Here is a 21,739-nt window from a genome sequence, read left to right as displayed (position 1 = left end):
AATTCATAATTATAATGTGAATATTGGTTTTGAAATTTAAAACTTAAAAACGTAATCTGCAGTTTTACTGTAAATAAATGTACTTGTATTATTAGAATGTAGTTTTCTTTGACATCATGTGATTACATAATGTATGACACTTGCAATGCATTACTTGTTAGATCAAAAAGTAATCTGATTACGTAATGCATGTTATTTTAATGCGTTTCTTTACTCATAACATAACAAAGTAATCTGATTAGGTAATGCATGTTACTTGTAACATCAAAAAAGTAATCTGAATGCGTTATGCATGTTACTTATAATGCATTACCCCCAACACTGATCATTTCAGATGGGATTGAAAAAAAAACGTCTGCTAGGTTTTTTCAGAGGAGGACTATGATAGAAATGTGCATGTCCATCTTGAACATAATCAGAATTATCAGCTAATAAGGGTAAATCTCTATACTCTGGTACACTGGAGGGAGCATCTGAGTGGTTTCCACAGTTGTACCTTGACAGACTGTAGAAAATTCTGATGGAATCACGTCCTCATGTTCTGATATGATATCAAAGATACGCGAAGTGTAATTTGTATGAAGTTGTATGAAGCCTTTGCAATATTTAGCTTTTTTTTTAATTGTTTTATCATGATTTGATATAATTGTATTGATTAGTTTGTTAAATTCACTTACTTTATCTGTTTGATTATTGTCTTATATTTAATATCTTAAGTTTAAACCATAACCACATGTTGTCCACTCAAGTGGACATCTGAAGATCTCTTTGAAAAATTTGTAAAAAAAATGAAATAAATATCAATTCTTGTTTTTCATGCCCTAAGAGCAATAAAAACACACATGAAAAAAAAAAAAATCCTGACTGAGGTTATCACAATTCATGCATGAAAGGGTTAATTCATCAAATATTTTATTAAGTTATCCGGTGGTGACCAGTGGTGACCAGTGGACCTCGTCTCTACAACGTTCTCCATGGATAAAGTGACGTTTTGAGGACGCGCCACAACCGCGTTTCTCTGGAACGTTAGCCAAGATTCTAAAAAATGGAACTTTACCACGACGTCCTCACAACGTCGTTGTCACGCGCACCGCGTCGCGAGCATATTCGCCTTGTTTTGTAGTTTATCTAAACACTTTTTACTCGTGTTTGTAGTCCCTCCTCCAAAGCACTGCAGCCTTTAGAATGGTATGTGCACGGATCCACACTTCGGAAATAGTAGACCAGTAGACGGGGACTTCTGGCACACTCTACGCCTATAGGTCCTATGCTTTGGGACACACTTATTATTTTAATCTCGCATACAGTTTAAGATGGATATGGACATTGGTTTAGACGCATGGTCACTCACTCAGCGTTCAGACTGAGGTAAGTTGAGCTGTTCACTCACTGTACCTTTTAGCCTATTTAGCCTTTACAATCAAAGTTTAAGTAACATTTTTCGAGGTAATTTCTGTAGTTTTCTTTTAACATTGTGCCATGTGTCTTTTCTGGCGTCTGCTGACTAAACAGTTAGCGCAGCAGGCATGAGCAGCATTGTGAGAAACTACTCTGCTAGAAGAACCGAGTTATTTTTGTGATTTTGTTATTTCGATATTTGGATTGATAATATTAGTCCAAACAGGAATTTGGAATCGATCTCAAGCACTGCTGCAGTGGTTTTATTTCATTATTTCTCTTTTGACGTTTAATTTACGTCGTTAAAATTTACGTCGTTTTGTATTTTGAGTAGCCTACTTTATTGAGCCAGTAAAGAGGACTTTTAAATTCACCACGGGTAGCCTACTTGACACTGGAAACTTAAAACTGCGCCCTGACTTTTTTTTAAGCAAAAGGGTTTTATGATCATTGCTTGACCAGCTAAGCCAGCCTGACATAAAAAAAAAGTGTTCAAACCCCCTAACCAGCCAGAAGTCCAACCAATTTAGGATGGTTTTAGCTGTGTGTTTTCTTACAGCAGGGCTATTGTACTGTAAAGATTGGTGCCATTTGTATTTTTTGATGCATAATTGATGTTTTAGTCATCTCTGTTATTGAGTAATACTAATAAGTTGGCAGTTTTATACTTGTTTACTATCCTGACTCATTATCTGTTTCTACCAAACACTTAGAATAGCCTAAATTCAGATCTCTGGTGATGTTGCTGTACGATTTCTTTCACGAGTTTTCATTTTCGTCGGTTTTAGTACACGATGTAACTACAGAAAAGTCAAGTTTTAAATAGGAAAAATATCGAAACTCTTTGTTAATTTTTTTGAGAGAGATGCTAATGGTCTTGTCCGGTTCAATTCATTATGCTAAGCTATGCTAAAAGTGGGACCCCCAGACACGGAGATCGGCTGAATGGATTCCAAAATGATAAAACTCAACTGTTTAACTCTGGGGGAGTTGTAAAATGAGCCTATTGCCAAAAAAAGTGGAGTATCCCTTTAAGATTGTCGGAAGGGGTGAATCGGGGCTAAAATCGGCCTAATTATCCTGCCGTGTGAACCAGGCTTAAGTGTCAGTTTGCAAGTGATCTGGTGTCAGCATACTGACCCATCACCACTTTTGATATACAAGATATAGGCTAAATTTCCTAATTTTATTATAGTCTGAGATTAACCACTTAATATGTTTAAACAGCAAAATCTAAAAACCAGTGATTATGAGCGAAACACTCACTAACCAATTATAATGATTATTTTTAACCAATTATAATGATTGCATTATTTAATATTATTTCAGTATTATTATTATTCTTTATTAATATTCATAATCAGATGTTTATTTGAAGTTTAAGTGCATGAGACAGTTTATGAGCTGCACATTCTAAAAACTACATGGACATTAGTATCATATGTCAGGCACAGGGAGCAGAGATTATTTTGGGTGTGTAATGTAGCATATGTTTTCCACTGATGCATATATGGACTAAGAATGTATACACTAAAGGACAGCATGCTTTATATGGAAAGTGGATTGTGATTGTATTCTTTATATGGATAGTGGATTGTGCCATGTATAAGCATGAGGCATACGTCTATTTTTAACATAAACTAACATGTTTTTTTTCTTCTTCTTCCTGATAAGGAATTGAAGTAGTACAGCTTCAGAGAAACACACACAGTTGGCATGGACATACATTTCTTGTTTCTCTCCTATGGCTGATGCATATGAATATATATTTTTATTTTTTTGGCAAGATAATGTACTCGGTTACTAACGTAACCTCGGCTCCCTTTCGAGAACGGTCACTTCGTATTGCATACCTATACGCAGTGGGGAAACTCCTTTCCTCAGATTATTGAAGCTTTTATGTAAAACGCATTGCAGCTGCACAGCGAGAGTGACTGGCTCACTCATTGGCTGTGCTCCAGTTGGATCCAATGGCGAAGTTGGATGTGTTTCGTGAACATCGTTTTAAACAAAGCCACATCAGAACTGTTGCGCATCTCCAAGCAACGGTGACTCTTGAAGGAATCTGTGTTTTGAATGATTGAATTAAATGATCCACACATTAAGACTTACTGCTACCTACTGGCGGTTTTATTTCCATATTTACACTTTACTCCAGCTGCGTTTGAAACCACATACTTTCTTATATACAGTAGTAGGGGAAAAAGCAATAGGCGAGCAAATAAGTATGTACAAATTCTTAGTATTCAAAAGACTAGGTGAGAATTACCTGGGTGACATACTAATTCTTGCGATATTCAGACTAATAGTGTTTAAAGTGATAGTTCACCCAAAAATGAAAATGCAGTCATTTACTCTTCCTCGAGTTGTTCCAAACCTGTATGACTTTCTTTCTTCTGCTGAACACAAAAGAAGATATTTTGAAGAAAGTCGGTAAACCAAACGACTGATGGACCCCATTGACTTTCATAGCAGGAAAAAAAAAATACTATGGAAGTCAATGGGGACCAGCAACTGTTGAATTACCAACCTTCTTTAAAATATCTTCTTTTGTGTTCAGCAGAAGAAAGAAAGTCATACAGGTTTGGAACAACTTGAGGAAGAGTAAATGATGACAGCGTTTTCATTTTTGGGTGAACTATCCCTTTAAATATGCCTACTTATCTACTATATAGTAGGAGAAAACAGAAAGGAGTATCATGTCTGAAACATTAGTATTCATGGTCGAGTCTCGCCGCGGCCGGACCACCATCAAAGACGTTGATAAGCACGTCTTACTCTCTCAGTTCCCTCAACAGAGACGACTGGAGAAGTGTATTTCACAGCCAACAAGCCCATTACACAACCCGCTCGCCTGTACCCAAAGGCCGTTTTCACGGCCAGCTAGATAAATCTCAAAAAGAGCATTATATCTGTCTGTCCGGCGCATGCCGAAGGTGTTATAAATGTATGAAATGTGCCCACTTCCCAGTGCTCACCCCTACACATAAGCACGGCCCGTTCAGTGTTACACACTCTTTCACGGCCCACATTAATAAAACCGGCTCACGGCGCGTGTGTTTTAAATTTAGGAAATGTGCCCACTGTACAGTGCTCATCCCTACTCACAAACACGGGTCACTCTGTTACACACACTCACTCAGAGCCCCCATCAACAATTGTGAAATGCTTTCTGTGTGCAGAGAGCCCATCAATAGACAAAATGTGTTCTGTGTAGAAAGCGTGCGCCCACTAGCTAGCAAACACCGTATGCTATACCGCACACACAGCGACCAGAACCCGGATGCCATTCTCCGTCTAGCTTTAAGCATAAAAGCATGGGAAAGCTAGAGACGTCGCTACAATTCTGACCGCTGCTAGACGCAAGGGCCAGCTTCAATACGAGGATCAACCTCTCCGCATCGCTCCTGACATTTCGCCAACAGTTCGTGCCGCGAGGAGAGCCTTCAATCCGATCTGCACTGAGCTTATTAAGAAAGGCATCCGCTTCCAAATGAACTTCCCAGCCGTGTTGGTCTTCAAAGCAAACGGCACGCAGAAAACTTTCAGAGAGCCGTAAGACGCCAAAGTATGGTAGTGCCGATAGACGATAGTATCGTGTATCGACGATAGACAGAGATATCGCCGATGGCAGATGCCTTTGACGATATCAATACGATAATTGGCTCGTTTTTCCATTAATGTATTAAATCATTATTATTATTATTATGAAGCTAGTATAGTTATTAAATTAATTAGGAACTACAATTATATTTGCCTTGCCTAAATTCATAACGACATCACCACATAACCACACTTGCGCCATATCACGCGCGTATGAGGACTCCTCAAAGAAAATGTTTTTAAAACAGACAAAACAAAAACTACATCCCACAACGAAATTTCATTGCAAGGTGATCCATTCACAAATTGTCAAGAGTGCTTTAACAGACGCATAATTTTTATACAGAGCCTAGATGAAGACGCGGCATCGTTGTTCGTCAGTATTTTGTTTCCATAGCACATTAACAAACTATTTAATGACACGAATAACACTAAAAACAATACAATTACAAATTATTAATTATAATAATAATAATATCAATAAAATGATATAGGCCGCCTAGGCCTAATAGAAGTCTTTAGTTCACGAAGCATCTGTGAAACTCTGCCATCTGTGAAAATCACAAGCAACTTCAAACTTGTTTAACAAGAAATATTCTTCTAATTTTTTCGCTGTCAATAATGTAAGTCCACAAGAGGAATATTCAGCCAGTAAATTAAGATAGTTGCTGTAGCCTACCGTTATCCACCGTCGACTCTGAGAGAACGTGCTGTTAATCCAGCGAAAGCTCAGTCCGTTTCTGCTTTCGTTTTCAGGGATTGAGCGCGTTTACATGCACGTTATTAACTCGATTATGCTGAATAAACTGACAATGCATGTGGTCATGTAAACGGATTAACCCGTTTTCCTTTATCAGAGTCAAGTCATAAGTTTAAGTCGGCGTATAACCGATCGACTTTTAGATTTTTGCCTCTGATTTCTCATGGCATTAAAAACACCTGCGTTATTGAAGTGCATGTGAAGTGCATCCAGACAGAGCACTGGTAGGAGGACATATATCGCAGACTCCGACTCTTTCTTGAATCAAGAAATTAAAACGTGTTCACATCTCGTCAAACAGTCAAAATGCTGCAGATCTGTAACGGCATGAGAGGATAATGTGTGTCCATAAATTTCCCGCTGACATGTTGAAATACTCCGAGTCAGATACAAGAATGATTAGGATCTTTTTTTTACCTCACTATACCAGGAAATAACCTGATTTAGCCTATTAATAAACACTCCACCTTTGCTAGCAAAATAGAAAAAAGATTCTCATTTAAAACGAAGTAATAAAACAAGCAAATTGATGAGTAAATAAGCAAGTTAATAATCAAATAAGTAAGCCCCGCCCCCTCACGATAATATCGTGTATCGCCGATCTCACAGGCTGACGATAGGACGATATGAAAATGGAGCATATCGCGCAACCCTACGCCAAAGCCTTTATGGACGGTAATTTGTGAACTATTTTGGCTTTTCGTTTTACCGGTAACATAATCCATGCAACGATTATGTTTATTCAATGACGGGTGTTTGCCAAAAGGAATGGGAGAGTTTTCACATGTGTAAACCGTTATTATCGTGAAGTTTTTGATTTAAGCTGGGATATTGAACAGGTGCATATTTTTTTCTGTACTTTCAATGATCAATATATCCTAGTTTTCCATTTGTTTCACAGGAGTTATAGACATGGTTGTGGCCAATCTTCTCCTTGTTCTGTTTTTGTTTTGTTCTAATGTTAGGTTTTCAAAGCCTGAACCAGAGAAGTTCCTATTTCCTCCCCATCTTTTTCCCCTATATGGAAAGTTTTTTTTCTTGTTTACTGCATAGTTTACCTTGCTATTACTTTTTAAATGGTTGATGGTGCCAAGTTGAATATTTTAACCCTCAATGTAAGGGGCCTGAATAACCCAGTGAAACGAGTTGCTGTTTTGGACTTTTTGCGGAAACAAAAAATTAATATAGCCTTCCTATAAGAGACTCATCTGTTAAAAAGGGATACAAATCGCATGTCTAATCGCTGTAATTTTCCGGGTAGTTGCTTGCTCGTCAGCTTTAAACAAATCGAAAGGTGTGGCAATCATATGTCAGCGTAATTTGCGCTTTAAGTTGTTGGATACTTCGGCAGATCGCAAAGGCAGAATAACAGTTGCGAAAGTTCATATAGAAAATAGAAATGTTGCCTTCATCTCAATTTATGCCCCTAATACTTTTGAAAAATAATTTTATGAACAGCTCACTAAGGTACTGCTGGAGCTCTCTGACTTCAAACTCGTAATAGGTGCTGATTTTATTTTTAATGCTGTTGTTGACTATTCATTTGATAGATCGGGAGACTCTGAAACCTTAGATCAAAAATATGCTTCTGAGGCTTTATGTTCCTGGATTAATGATACTGGGGTGATGGATCTCTGGTGTGTATTAAATCCTGGTGTTAAAGGCTTCACCCATTTTTCATCAAGACATAATCTTCCTCTTGAATTGACTTTATTTTCTCTTCTAGAGATTTGTTTTATAATATTGTTTCTGTTAACTTATTACCAGTGTCTTTTTCTGACCATAATGCAGTGATTGCTTCTGTGTTGGTAAATTCAAATCCAGCTCGGGCCCCTAGAATGCATTTAACACCTCGCTACCCCGAGATGAAGCATTTAAAACCAAGTTTTCAAGCCAACTATCAGATTTTGTAAATATAAATAAAGGCTCTTTGGCTGACCCAAGGACAGTCTGGGATGCTGTTAAAGGATTTATTAGAAATTTTACTGTACGTTATGCCTCCAACATAAGGAAAGCTCGTTCATCCCCATTTTCCAAAATTTAGAGTCTAAATTATCAGCATTAGATAGCCTATTACAACAAAGTTATGATGAGGAGGTTAGGCTTCAATTTAACCTTGTGAAGAAAGAGATAAATGCTGTTATGAAACAACGGGCCGAATTTTTAATTCATAGGATGCGACAGTTGTACTATTTAAATGGGGCTAGACCCAGCCGTTTATTAGCCCTTAGATTGCGGTCCAATGAGCATTTTGCAAATATCGGCACAATTAAGACCAAAAATGGTGATATTCTTAGTGAACCCTCACAAGTTAATGCTACTTTCCGTAGCTTTTACACAGATTTATTTAGCTCTGAGATATCACATAATCAGGATACTTGTGACAATTTTCTAAACAAAACACTGCTTCCTAAGCTGTCTGAGGAAGATTCTCTAGAATTAAATACCCCCATTACTTTAGTTGAGCTTAAGGAGGCTGCTTTTGATATGTGTAGCGGTAAATCCCTAGCCTGGCTCCGCCCTCCTGCGTACTTCCGCTCAATTTAATTTCCCTTCAGTACTACGTCTGGGATTGTGGTGTATTCTTTGGTTTTCTCCGGCCAAAATTTTGGTGGCCCAATCAGCGAACAGAGGGAGTGGCTGAGAACGATGACGTTGATGTCGTGCGTTAGTTTGAGTTGATGGGCGTAGGGTTACGTCACTACCAAAGGTTAGCAATTGGTTATGGCAGATCCAGAGTGACTCTGGGCAGATCCAATAGTTTTAAACTTCAACAGAGTACCCGCCTACAAGGAAGTTAACGCTTGTCAATGGAGAGAGGCCAGACTCTGTGTACAAATGAAATGTGTACGAGAGTCTGGTAGAACCAGGCTAGTAAATCCCCTGGGTTGGATGGAATTCCACCAGAATTTTATACCACGTTCTGGGACAGTCTACTGCCGTGCAAAGGCAAAAGACCGTAACTTCGTTTTTGGTCGAAAATGAGTTATTTATATTTTTGGCACATTCAAGACCTCCTTTATCATGTGGATAAGTATCTTAAATCAATTCCGTTGTTTTTTCGAGAAAATAATGAATTGTCTTAACAGTAACTTCCAAAAGCCCATGAGAAACAAAGGCAGAACACCGTAACATCAGTTACGGCTCTTTGGCTTTGTTTTGGAACGCTCGAAATGGATTTACGGTGCTCTGCCTTTGTTTAGCCGCGCGTCAATATGAAGTTACTGTGCCGGTGTTCTATTAAATAATGCTACCTACCAGATTGTACTGTTATCTGCCTTTGTTTTAATGTTAAAATTATGGTGTAGCCTGTGTACTTTGTACAGCTGCCATCAGTCCCTCTAACTTCTAATGTCCTCAGAGCTTTGTCCTGCACAACTGCGGTCAGAACATTTAGTATGGTCTGAACCCGCCGTCGACAAACGTGCGATAACGATCGCGAAGGATTATGCAGAGTTGACAGAAAAACGTTATGCATTGCCGTATCAGATGAATACAACCAAGAATTAAAGCCCCGCCTCACTCAGTTCGGGTACAGGACCTGGTTGAAACACTCATGCATCTAGCTGGCAGAGTGCCAAAACTTCGCCGGCGCCTTCAGCCCCGCCCTAAACGCGGTCGAGCCAATGCTGGACTAATATATCTATGGAGGTATTTTGTCATGTCAAATGTATTAATAATGCCATCAGAATGCAACCAAAGCCCAGGATAGCAATAAGTAGATGGCTATAAATAATTGTAAATCATACAAAATAAATGCCATGGTGACTAGATTTTATACAGGTGTATATATAATGATTTTGTTAATGGTGATCAGCAACCAAATATTGATAATGTGGAAGTTACTGCCTTTTGCCTTGGCATGACTTCTCACTTTGTGCTGACAATACAAAGGCAGAGTACAGTAACTTTAAAATAGTGGTCAAAAGTCAAGTTTGAGCTCAAATTTTTTTTATGTATATAATTTCCATTACTAAAACAACTATTTGCCAGATTTCCAGTGTCCTACCTATAATTAATTTGACGGGACAACTAAAAATCTTTAAAGTCATTTTTCTCAGTTCCACACTCTAGCGACTTAAGGTCTTTTGCCTTTGTAGGGCAGTCTGGGCCCTCTACTCTTTCATATGATTCAAGCCGCTATTGAGAGAGGGTCCTTTTCCAGAGATGTGAATACCGGTATTGCAGTTATTACGCTTTTGCTCAAAAAAGACAAGGACCCCAATGATTGTTCAAATTATAGGCCTCTGTCACTTCTAAATGCTGACTTTAAAATTGATGCTAAATTGCTCGCGCGGAGGCTCCAGCCAGTCATGACTAAGCTTGTTAACTGTGACATGACAGGCTTTGTTAGGACTAGATTAGCATCTTATAGTGTTAGGAGGTTACTCCATATAATATATGGGTCATCTTTGCTGACTCCTCCTACCGCGGTCCTTTCCTTAGATGCCATGAAAGCCTTTGATCGCTTGGAATGGCCATATTTGTGGTCTGTGTTGAAGCTCATGGCTCTGGGGTCCTCCTACATTCATATGATCAAGGTGCTGTATGCAAACCCCACAGCCATGGTTTTGACAGGTAAGACTTGTTCTTCACTGTTCAACATAGCCAGAGGTTCTCGACAGGGATGCCCTCTAAGCCCGCTTTTTGCACTTTCGCTAGAGCCACTGGCCCAGACAATACGCATAGATAAAGGTATCACCCCAATCACAATGTGTGGGACCAACCATTATATTTCTTTGTATGCAGATGACATCCTTCTTTTTTAGAAGAATTTGGGCATTATGATTGGTACTTCTTTGCCATATATAATTAAATGAACTGTATGTAAGATTGTGGCCAAACCTGGTACTGCAATCACTTTTAAATTACTGTAGAGCAGTGTATCCCTTCCCCCTCCCCCCTGACTCGAGGTTGCAAGATAGGTTCCAGGATTCAGCAGGAATGTAGGCTGACATGTTTGTAGCTGCAGCTGTGGTAACTAGAGCAGAGCTGGCAACCCGAATGCTGAAACACAACTGACTTTGTGATTGGTAGATAGGTGGAGGGTGGGGCATCAGGCCAAAACACAACATGACAACATCAACATCAGTTGAGGGCTGCAACAATCACTTTTAAATGGCAATATCCTGTCCGGACTACTGTTGTCAGTGATATAAGTATTTGAAATTAACATGATTTCTTAATGTCTAGTGACATATCAGGGCCATTTTATGATTAATTAAAATACATTTCTTACATACAGCTCCTTTAAGACCAACTATGAGGGCATCCTGTCTAAAATTTCTTGTAACTTGGATAATTGGTCATCACTTCCAAATTCCCTTAGATCGCGCATCTCGATTATCAAAATGAATGTCCTCCCTCGAATTAACTTTGTGAGTTCTATGCTGCCCTTGCCTCCTCCTTCTCGTTTTTGGGATAGGCTACAGAGCATAATTACCAAATTTGTATGGAATGGCAAACGTCCACGTCTGAAACTTTCCACGATGCAACGAGATAGATTCGCGGGTGGACTTGCACTTCCGAATTTTAAGCTATATCACTGGGCTTTTACACTACATCCCCTGCTTAGCTGGTATAATGACAAAATGGATGTTTCGTGGCGTTCCTTGGAGGGAAATCTAGTTCTTCCTCTGAAGTTAGATGAAGTTTTATTTGCCAATATTCCTCTAAAAAAATTGTATGCTCCGTTTCGGTCCTTTAGTGTCACACGCTCTGTCGGTCTGGAGATCAGCAGAAAAAGCTTGTAATATCCGTTCTAATTGGAATCCCTACTCTCCTATCTTTAATAATGATGGTTTGTTAATTGGTAAGCGCCCAATAAAGATTGGCCAGTGTCAACAGTGGTTCGACAAAGGAATTCACTCCTTGGGTGACTTAATAGGTGATAAAGGCCTTCACTCCTTTGAAGAACTTTCCATTCAATTTAACCTTCAGAGCTCTACCTTTTTTTTTACTTACAGTTGAGGGCAGCCATGAAGACTTATGGGGTTCCTTGGCTGGCTCCTCTTAAAGATCACCCTTTACTTAAAGTGTTACGTGAGACTCCGGGAACAAGAGGGTTGTTTTCTAAATTATATAATTATTTTCTGGAAAAAATGCAGCCTCCTCTGACAATAGACTCTTCATGGCGGGCAGATATTCCTGACCTTTCCCCCAGTTTTAATTGGGACAGTGTTTGGGTGATGGTAATGCATGCCTCAAGGAATCCGGATCATCAACAAATCCATTTTAATTTTATTCATAGGACTTATATGACTCCACGAAAACTCTATAGTATGAAGCTTAAACCTGATCCTAATTGCACGCTGTGCCATACAGGGGAAATTGGTACTTTTTTTCCACATGATTTGGGAATGCCCTGGGGTTGCTTACTTTTGGAATATGGTTAAAGAAAGTTTGTCCACTTTATTGAATGTTTCGGCCCTTTGTCCCCATCTGTTTTTATTTTAGATGATCTTTCTGATATCCAACTTAACAAAACTCAGAAACGAGTGTTTTTAGCTGGTTTGACAGCCGCTAAGAAAATAGTAGCAACGAGATTGAAACCTCCACATTATCTTAATAAGCAGTACTGGGTTCTCACATTTATAGGTGTAGTGTATCTCGAATTGTACACTGCACGCATTCATGGTGCAAGAGAGGACACCATTGGGCCCAAACATTGGAAAAACTCAAGGGTTATTATGGTCATTTTATTTTATTTTTATTGTTCTTGTTCATCTGGTTAATTTACTTTTTCCTTATTATTAATCATATAATTCGACTGTCGTAGATATCTTTCAGCTCTATTCGACTGTTTTTTTTTTTTTTTTTTTTGTTTTTTTATGGATATTTTCTAACAATTCTAATATTCTGTAGTACACTTAGACACACGTTAGACGCGCATCTTTTCACGTGACCACGCAGGTTTTTGAATTAGCCCCCTCTCCTTCCTTATGAAACTGAATGTGGCGAGCAGGACAAGGCCGAGGGCCGTGAGAGAGCGGCACAAGGCCGGTGGTGTGATTACTCTGATGAGCGACACCTGCGAGACGCACCGGTCTCGAATCTCTCACGGAGGAGCGGAAGCATAAAGGAGGAGCGTCGACAGTGAAGAGGGAGAGAGGAACAGGCCTGTGTTTTAGTTGATGTTTTGTTTCTGTTTTGTGTCTTTTACTTTCATTTTGTATTTGGTTCATTTTTATCATTAAAATGTTTAGGGATGCACCAATCCACATTTTTTCACTTCCGATCCGATCCCGATACCTGAATTTGGATATCGGCCGATACCGATACTATTCCGATACCAGCTGTGTTTGCTTTAATATTATTATTATCATTATTGTTTATTTTATATGATTCTGAAATAAACTTCTCTCAACAGGCAAGTATGATATGTAACTTAAAGTACGTATGTATGTCCCAAAAGGCAACTTGAAGTAAGAATAAGGTCAAAAAAGGAAGTCAGAAAAACAGGAAATCCTGTTAACAGGAAAAATCCCATTCTGAAAACAAATATGCAACTGTAAGGGTTTCAAATTTATTGTCATGTCAATATTTATTACGTTCCCAAAAAGTCAAATACTTGAGTGTTGAAATATAAGAAAAGTGCAAGTGTAAACATCTTATACACACACTATCTGAAGGGTGATCCTCGCTCCGATGCGATAACGTTAACTCTCTCGATGAATGCTCGATCAACATCAGCATCTTGCAAACAGACAAACGGATTTCGCCTCAGACACGCGTCAATTTCGCTTCAAACGTTTGCTTTTTATGCGCGTCAATTTTTCTCTGGACGCGCGAATGGATTAAAAATATTCAAGCGTCCAACTAGACGCGGTAGACGAGAATTTGACGCGCTATTCGCGTTTGGTGTGAACGCACAGTAACGTGGTGCTTTTTTAAATGTTTGATTGAGTTCGTTGTGTTGTACGACGCGAGGGAGCTTAAAAGAGCTCTTAATTACGGCTTCGCAAACATTGCATTTTGCTGTCTTGCTCTGCGGTGTTTCCAGTAAGTTAAGTATTTCCACACAGCGGACGTTGTTGGCTAGTCGCAAACTGCGGAATGGATTTCCTGAGCGGGAACGTGTCTCATAACTCTGTGTCTCATTGAGCCGTGCCTCCGTTCAGGAAATCCATTCCGCAGTTTGCAGCCAGCTAGCAGACTGGCCGGCGGGAATCACTTTTGGATTTCAGCAGACAACGTTAAAGCGCAGACATGATTCATGGATATCGGATATCTCCGCAGGTTGGATCGGGAAAATCCGATACGTGAATTATGCTGGTATCGGGTCCGATACCGATACTGGATCGGATCGGCCCCATCCCTAAAAATGTTAAATGTTCGCCGATTCCCGCCTCCTTCTTCCCGTAACAACATACGTCGTTACATTGGTGCCAAAACCCGTGAAGGAGGAGGAACGCGCTGTCAAAGAGCCCTCGCCGTTGTTGGGAATCCGCGGTGCCATCGAGCACATGGCGGGCAGTTTCCGTCGCCATGGACGCTCGAGGCGGTGCGCTGGAGTGAGTTGCCGGGGGGATGGACGAGCTCGGTGCTGGCTGCCGTCCGTGAGGGAGCGGAGGAGTCGCCGCCGTTTGCCGTGGGCTGGAGCCTGCTGTCGTCCGCCATTATGGGGAGGAGCAGGGAACGGGGGATTACTGCCGTCTGCCCGTATCCGGAGGAGCCGTCGCCGTCCAACAGGCGGCGGAGGAGCCTCGTGCCGTCCACCGAGGGCTATCCAGCGTCACCGCCAGGCACCGCAGAGAAGATCACCCAGCTGGTGCAGGGCCAGATGGCAGTGTGTTGTGGGAACCGGACCAAGAATTATTTATTTATTTTTTCTCTCTCCCCTGAAGACTAAATTTCATCCTTGAATATAATTGCATTATTTTATATTATGTATCTGTATTATCATTCTTTATTACTATTCTTTATTAGTTTACTATTCTTGATTAGTTGGATTATCTTATGAAGCTTAAAATGCACAAGTTAGACTATAGATTGCATGGACACGTGTTTAAGGAACATATTTTGGACACAAGGAGGGTAGCTCTGAGGATTTTGTTTTCTGCTTAAAGGTATGTGTGCAATGCAATGTTCACTTAGCAGAGTTCCAATGATGATGATACTTCAAATGTGTACAGTTGGTATGCTCTTTGTGAGAAGAGGAATGTTTCAACTAATGCAAATGTACCATTTGTATACCATTAATGTATATACAGAAGGATAGTGGATTGCACCATGTGTAAGAATTAGGTTTACATTCCATTTTTAAACATAAGCTATATGTTTTTGATACCTTAAAAGGAAAACAAAAGTTGCTCAGTTGTGTATTTAAGCTCAATCTTACTGTACTGCAGCAGAGAAACATGGAAACGCATAGACCTGGTATGAATATAACATCTTCTCAGAGTTTCTCTCCTGACATATAAGAATAAAATTCTTCTTGGCAAGATAACTGGTGTCCGGCCCTGTGAATCTAATAATAAGGGGAATAGACTAAATTCCAAGTCTACACCCCTCTCTCGTCTCTGTCGCTCCTCATGCTTCCGTCTCCTTTTCTCTCGCCTCGTCTGTCCATACCCCCAGGTACTGCAGCCGCCGTGTTCGGTCTCCCCGGAGGAGGGGGAGGGGGGAGTAGAGCGCAGACTTGTGGGTATCCCCCTGCCTGCGAGGGGCGATGGGGGTATGTGGCGAGCAGGACGAGGCCAAGGGTCGTGAGAGAGCGGCACAAGGCCGGTGGTGTGATTACTCTGATGAGTGACACCTGCGAGACGCACCGGTCTCGAATCTCTCACGGAGGAGCGGAAGCATAAAGGAGGAGCGTCGACAGTGAAGAGGGAGAGAGGAACAGGCCTGTGTTTTAGTTGATGTTTTGTTTCTGTTTTGTGTGGCCAGCAGTTGTCCGTGAGGGACTGCTGGCTTTTACTTTTATTTTGTATTTGGTTCATTTTTATCATTAAAATGTTAAATGTTCGCCGGTTCCCGCCTCCTTCTTCCCGTAACAACATACGTCGTTACACTGAACATACCAAGTTATCTCTGCTAAACCTGATTAGTGCAATGAATCTTTCAGCTAAATAGTACATATAACTAATGTTGTTTAGTAATGATAGCAGGTTTTTACTAAACATAAAAGAATAAGTAATGATCACTCGTAAGTTTAATTAGAAAGAAAATCTTTGTTTACACAGTGTTTTAATTGTTTAGTTATCTTCTAATTCAATACTTTTACATCATAGACATACTTAATCTCTGATATCTTCATTCATCTCTTTGTTCTGTTTTCTGTATTTCTTTGTATGGAAACACTCTGCATGGGACCGTTTTTGTGCACTCACATATTCAAACTTGTGCATTCCTAGCTTTAAAAACAATATTTGAAAGAGTATTATTATAATGAATTAGCCTATTCAAGTTCCATGGGCATATAATTAATTTATAAACTATTATAATTTTGTATAGAAATTGTCTACTTTTTGCTATTACTTCAAAGTCATTTTTGTCTTTTCCCTTCACATTTCTGTCTTTGATTTATCTATTTATCTTTAATTTTAGACTTGATGGAAGAGAAAGCGGAGAGTAATCGACTGAATTAAGTGGAGAAGAAACATCATCATGTCAAAACTGGACAAATCTTTAAGTTGCTCACCGAAAAGAAGAGCCTGTCCTCAGTGTGGAAAGAGTTTCCCAGACAAAAAAAGTCTCAAACATCACATGAGTGCTCATACTGGAGAGAAGCTGCATACATGCGATCGGTGTGGGAAGAGTTTCACACTAAAATTAAACCTTAAGAGACACATGAAAATCCACTCAGGAGAGAGGCCACACACATGTGATCAGTGTGGGAAGAGTTTCACACACAAACTAACCCTTATTAATCACACAAAAATCCACACTGGAGAGAAGCCACACACATGTGATCTGTGTGGGAACAGTTTCAGACAAAAAGCAACCCTTATTGGACACATGCAAATCCACACTGGAGAGAAGCCACACACATGTGATCTGTGTGGGAACAGTTTCACCCGAAAATCAACCCTTACTAAACACATGAGAATCCACACTGGAGAGAAGCCGTACAAATGTGATCTGTGTGGGAAGAGTTTCACACTAAAAGCAACCCTTACTAAACACATGAGAATCCACACTGGAGAGAAGCCGTACACATGTGATCAGTGCAGTAAGAGTTTTTTCGAACATGCAAACACATTTAAATTACATCTGCATTCTCATTCCAGAGAAAAAACATTTAACTGTGATCAGTGCGATAAAAACTTTTTTCGGGCAGATTCCTTAAAGAGGCACCTGATCTTTCATTCAAAGGAGAAGCTTCACGTGTGTTCTTTGTGTGGAAAGAGTTTTTCAGAGCTTAGTCTTTTCAATTTACACCAGAAAAGACACAGTGGTGTGAAGAATTACATGTGCTTTGATTGTGGGAAGACCTTTGTTACAGCTAATCAATTGACAGCGCACCAAAGAATTCACACTGGAGAAAAACCTTACAAGTGTTCACAATGTGACAAGAAATTCAGTGAGTCAGGATCTCTGAGAAAACATGAGAGGATCCACACTGGAGAGAAGCCGCACACATGTGATCAGTGCGGTAGGAGTTTTAGACAAAAAGGATTCCTTACCAGACACATGAAAATCCACACTGGAGAGAAGCCGTACACATGTGACCAGTGTGGGAAGAGTTTCACACTAAAAGTATACCTTAAGGGACACATGAAAATCCACACTGGAGAGAAGCCCCACACTGGAGAGAAGCCCCACACATGTCATCAGTGTGGGAAGAGTTACACACTAAAAGTAAACCTTAACAGACACATGGAAATCCACCCTGGAGAGAAGCCGTACACATGTGATCAGTGTGGGAAGAGTTTCACACTAAAAGTAAACCTTAACAGACACATGAAAATCCACTCTGAAGAGAGGCCACACACATGTGATCAGTGTGGGAAGAGTTTCACACACAAACTAACCCTTATTAATCACACAAAAATCCACACTGGAGAGAAGCCACACACATGTGATCTGTGTGGGAGGAGTTTCAGACAAAAAGCAACCCTTGTTGGACACATGCAAATCCACACTGGAGAGAAGCCACACACATGTGATCTGTGTGGGAACAGTTTCACCCAAAAAGCAAACCTTACTATACACATGAAAATCCACACTGGAGAGAAGCCGTACACATGTGATCAGTGCAGTAAGAGTTTCATACATGCAAACTCACTTAAATTACATCTGCATTCTCATTCCAGAGAAAAAACATTTAACTGTGATCAGTGCGGTAAAAACTTTTTTTCAACAGTTTCCTTAAAGAAGCACCTAAAGGTTCATTCAAAGGAGAAGCCTCACGTGTGTTCTTTGTGTGGAAAGAGTTTTTCAGAGCTTAGTGTTTTAAATTTACACCAGAAAAGACACAGTGGTGTGAAGAATTACATGTGCTTTGATTGTGGAAAGACTTTTATAACAAAAGGTGAAGTGAAAATGCACCAAAGAATTCACACTGGAGAAAAACCTTACAAGTGTTCACACTGTGACAAGAGATTCAGTGAGTCAGGAAATCTGAAAAAACATAAGAGGATCCACATTGGAGAGAAGCCGCATCAAGAGAAGCCTGATCAATGAACAAATCGCTGAAGATCCACCTGAATGTTATACACAGGAAAAGCCTCACATGTGTTTGTGTCCAAAGAGTTTTTCATTCCTGGGTACTTTAAAAATATGGCATTGAGCAATAAATATCATTCAAAGTTGTCACAGTGAACAGTTAAATCATTTTAACAAGTTAAATCATTATGTCATGGTTACAAAAGACAGAAGCAAATATGCAAGTAAGACGAAATCCAAGCGAAGACGAAATCCAAGCGAAGACGAAATCCAAGCGAAGACGAAATCCAAGCGAAGACGAAATCCAAGCGAAGACGAAATCCAAGCGAAGACAAAATCCAAGCGAAGACAAAATCCAAGCGAAGACAAAATCCAAGCGAAGACAAAATCCAAGCGAAGACAAAATCCAAGCGAAGACAAAATCCAAGCGAAGACAAAATCCAAGCGAAGACAAAATCCAAGCGAAGACAAAATCCAAGGGGAACGCAGACAGGAACAGGATCACACACGGGAGACATCAAACAACGATCTGACAATGAGAGGAGAGTGCAGTGAGGTTTTAAGGGTGCGTGAATGAGCTACAGCTGGAGTGATGAATGAGATCAGCTGGAGCGCTAATCAGTCGGGATGAGCGGTAATGCCCACTCACACACACCAATACACGCATACCAATAGAAACAGGAGACAAGAAGGAAACAATGAATTTATGAACCGTGACACATTATGCTTTTATATGTTTTATTCGTAAATCATTTTGCTTAATTAAATCATTATTCTTTATTATTTTTGTATTGTTGAATTAAAGGTCCCATATTGTACACCTTTCTGAAGTTTTATTTTAGAATTTGATGTCCTTAAGAATATATATTTGGTATAACTACCAAAAACCAGATCAATATATATTTTACAGCTCCTTTCTCAGGAGCTCTGCCAAGAACAGGACGATTTTGGCCTGTCTACTTAATATTCATGACACACGAGCCTCTCTTCTGATTGGCCTGTTGTTTTCTGAGTTACCCACCATTGGTGGAGGTGGTGACTGAAGGCAGTAGTTCTGACATCACATTTATACGGAAGTCACAACAGCTTGTGAAAAGACAGCTACTTTATGCAGGATGTGTCCATTTGTCTGTGGATTGATGATTGATTGATTGATTGATTGACTGATGTTGGACGAGAAGGCCTGGCTCACAGTCTCCGAAATCATCCCAAAGATGTTATATCAGGTTGAGGTCAAGACTCTGTGCAGGCCAGTCAAGTTCCTCCACACCAAATTTGCTCATCCATGTCTTTATGGACATTGCTTTGTGCACTGGTGCGCGGTCATGTTGGAAAAGAAAAGGGGCCATCCCCAAACTGTTCCCACAAAGTTGGGAGCATGAAATTGTCCAAAATGTCTCGTCATGTTGAAACATTAGGAGTTCCTTTCACTGGAACTAAGGGACCAAGTCCAACCCCTGAAAAACAACCCAACACCATAATCCCCCTCATTATGTAGCACTCATTGCATTGCACTTGGTGATGTAAGGCTTGGGCGCAGCTGCTCGGGCATGAAAACCCACTCCATGATGCTCTCTATGAACTGTTCTTGAGCTAATCTGAAGGCCCCACAAAGCTATTGACTCTGCAGAAAGTGTTTGAGATTTTCCTTTGCCTCATGTAAAGTCTGTACTGCAGTGTCTCAGCCAGAAACCGGGTTAAATCAGGATAAATCAGGTTAAATCAAGTCAAAGGGTTTCTGTGAAAAGTACCTAACAAGCTCAGAGAGAAGATGTGTATAGGTAGTTGATAAGATGGAACTAAATACATGTTCATTAAATGATGGATGGCACTAGGACACTGCAGGTGCAGAGAATCATGTGACAGATATTTTTGTTAAAAATGGGTGTGGCCAAAGATTTTTCCACCACTAAAGAGATGTCTCCGTGAATGATGATTCTAACAGTAGCGAGATCTGGAGGCGGAGCAAAGAAGAAAAAGATAGCTGATTGGCTACCTAGTGATAAGCAAAGGTATAAGATCTGAAGTTCGACCATTGCAAGTCAGGTGGCCAGCTGGCATCTCACTTTGTTGCTTGTCAATAAAGTTACTTCTTCTGAGACCTGGAACTTCGACTCTTGAGAGATTTTCTTTGAGACCTGATCTGAAGACTTTGAATTTGCCACAACACTTCTGCGCACTGTGCACCTCAACATGCCCTGACACCGCTCTGTGATTTTACGTGGCTTACCACTTCGTGGCTGAGTTTCTGTTGTTCCCAATTGTGTGAGGAGAGGAAAACATGGCTACACCCCAAACTAAAATAAATGATTTGAAACTGGTGGAGTGATGTGATTTGAGTACAGATCTGTTTTTGTTTGAAGACCTGTCAAAAGTTATATGAGGATGCTAATTTATAACACTGTTAACTGTTAAAATGTATTTTATTAATATGCACGTCATTGTTCTGTGTCAGAGAAGCGGATGCATTTCATTCTATAACGTGTTACTTTGTTAAATACAAAATGAAATTATTTTTAAGTGATTATTTTATTACAATGCATGTAAGAGACGTGTTCAGATATTTGGCTTACATCAATTAATAAACTCACATTGATAAGAACTATTCTTTTTATGTCTTCTTTTTAAAACAGTAACATAAGCCACAATGAATCATGAGAAACCTCAAGAAACTCGATTATTGTTTTGGATATTGAGTTTATCGAGGCTGGATGCATTGGGGTTGAGGGCCACATCTTTGTCACCTTTTTAACTCCTGATGAGTTTGCATCAAGATTCATTTCAGTAGTTCCTGTTTTCACCTCATTCATTGTGCCGATGTTCATATTTGATCACATTTAAAGCTCATTTTATTGGTGTCAACAGCTGAGACAAACTTCACCAACACCGTAAATCGATTAATATCACTTTGTTATAGTCTGATAAACAATGTAAAAACAACCCAAAACTAAAAACCAGTGAACAAATATTCAGGTAAATGATAAGCTAAATGAAGTTGAACTAAACTGGAGTGTTATTTGTTGTTAACAAATGTGTACATTTATTTCTGAATTTGTATATTCCTATTTTTATGCTTAATTTTTTTTTCATTCACTCTCAGAAAAAAAAGGTACAAAAGCTGTCACTGGGACAAAACCCTTCAAAAGGGTTCTAATATGTACCATTTAGGTACTAATATGTACACTTTTGGTACCAATATTTACCTTTGAGGGACTAATATGCACTCTTTAGGTACAAAGGTACCACCATAGTGACAGCTTTTGTACTACGTCTGGAAGCCGCTCCTTAAGGGAGGGGTTCTGTCATGATTCTGCCTTCCTGTCTGATTTTCCCTGGTCTTGAGGCAGGATCATGACAGGCCCATGTTTT

At 39.8% G+C, this 21,739-nt stretch overlaps 1 protein-coding gene across 1 annotated transcript; it reads left to right on the top strand.

Moving 5' to 3' along the window:
* The first annotated feature begins 1,232 nt into the window (after positions 1–1,232).
* LOC311085634 (uncharacterized protein) lies at positions 1,233–20,961 on the top strand. The gene is made up of 2 exons (XM_084118175.1): positions 1,233–1,368; positions 16,310–20,961. Exon 2 carries the CDS (start codon positions 16,370–16,372, stop codon positions 18,386–18,388), a length of 2,019 nt encoding a protein of 672 aa, XP_083974301.1. The 5' UTR covers positions 1,233–1,368; positions 16,310–16,369; the 3' UTR covers positions 18,389–20,961.
* The last annotated feature ends 778 nt before the right edge of the window (positions 20,962–21,739 follow it).

This window comes from Abramis brama, assembly GCF_963993115.1.
Source record: "Abramis brama genome assembly, chromosome: 6".
Taxonomy (NCBI): domain Eukaryota; kingdom Metazoa; phylum Chordata; class Actinopteri; order Cypriniformes; family Leuciscidae; genus Abramis; species Abramis brama.
The sequence above is the reverse complement of the archived record's forward strand: the minus strand, read 5'-3'. Positions and strand labels throughout refer to the sequence as shown.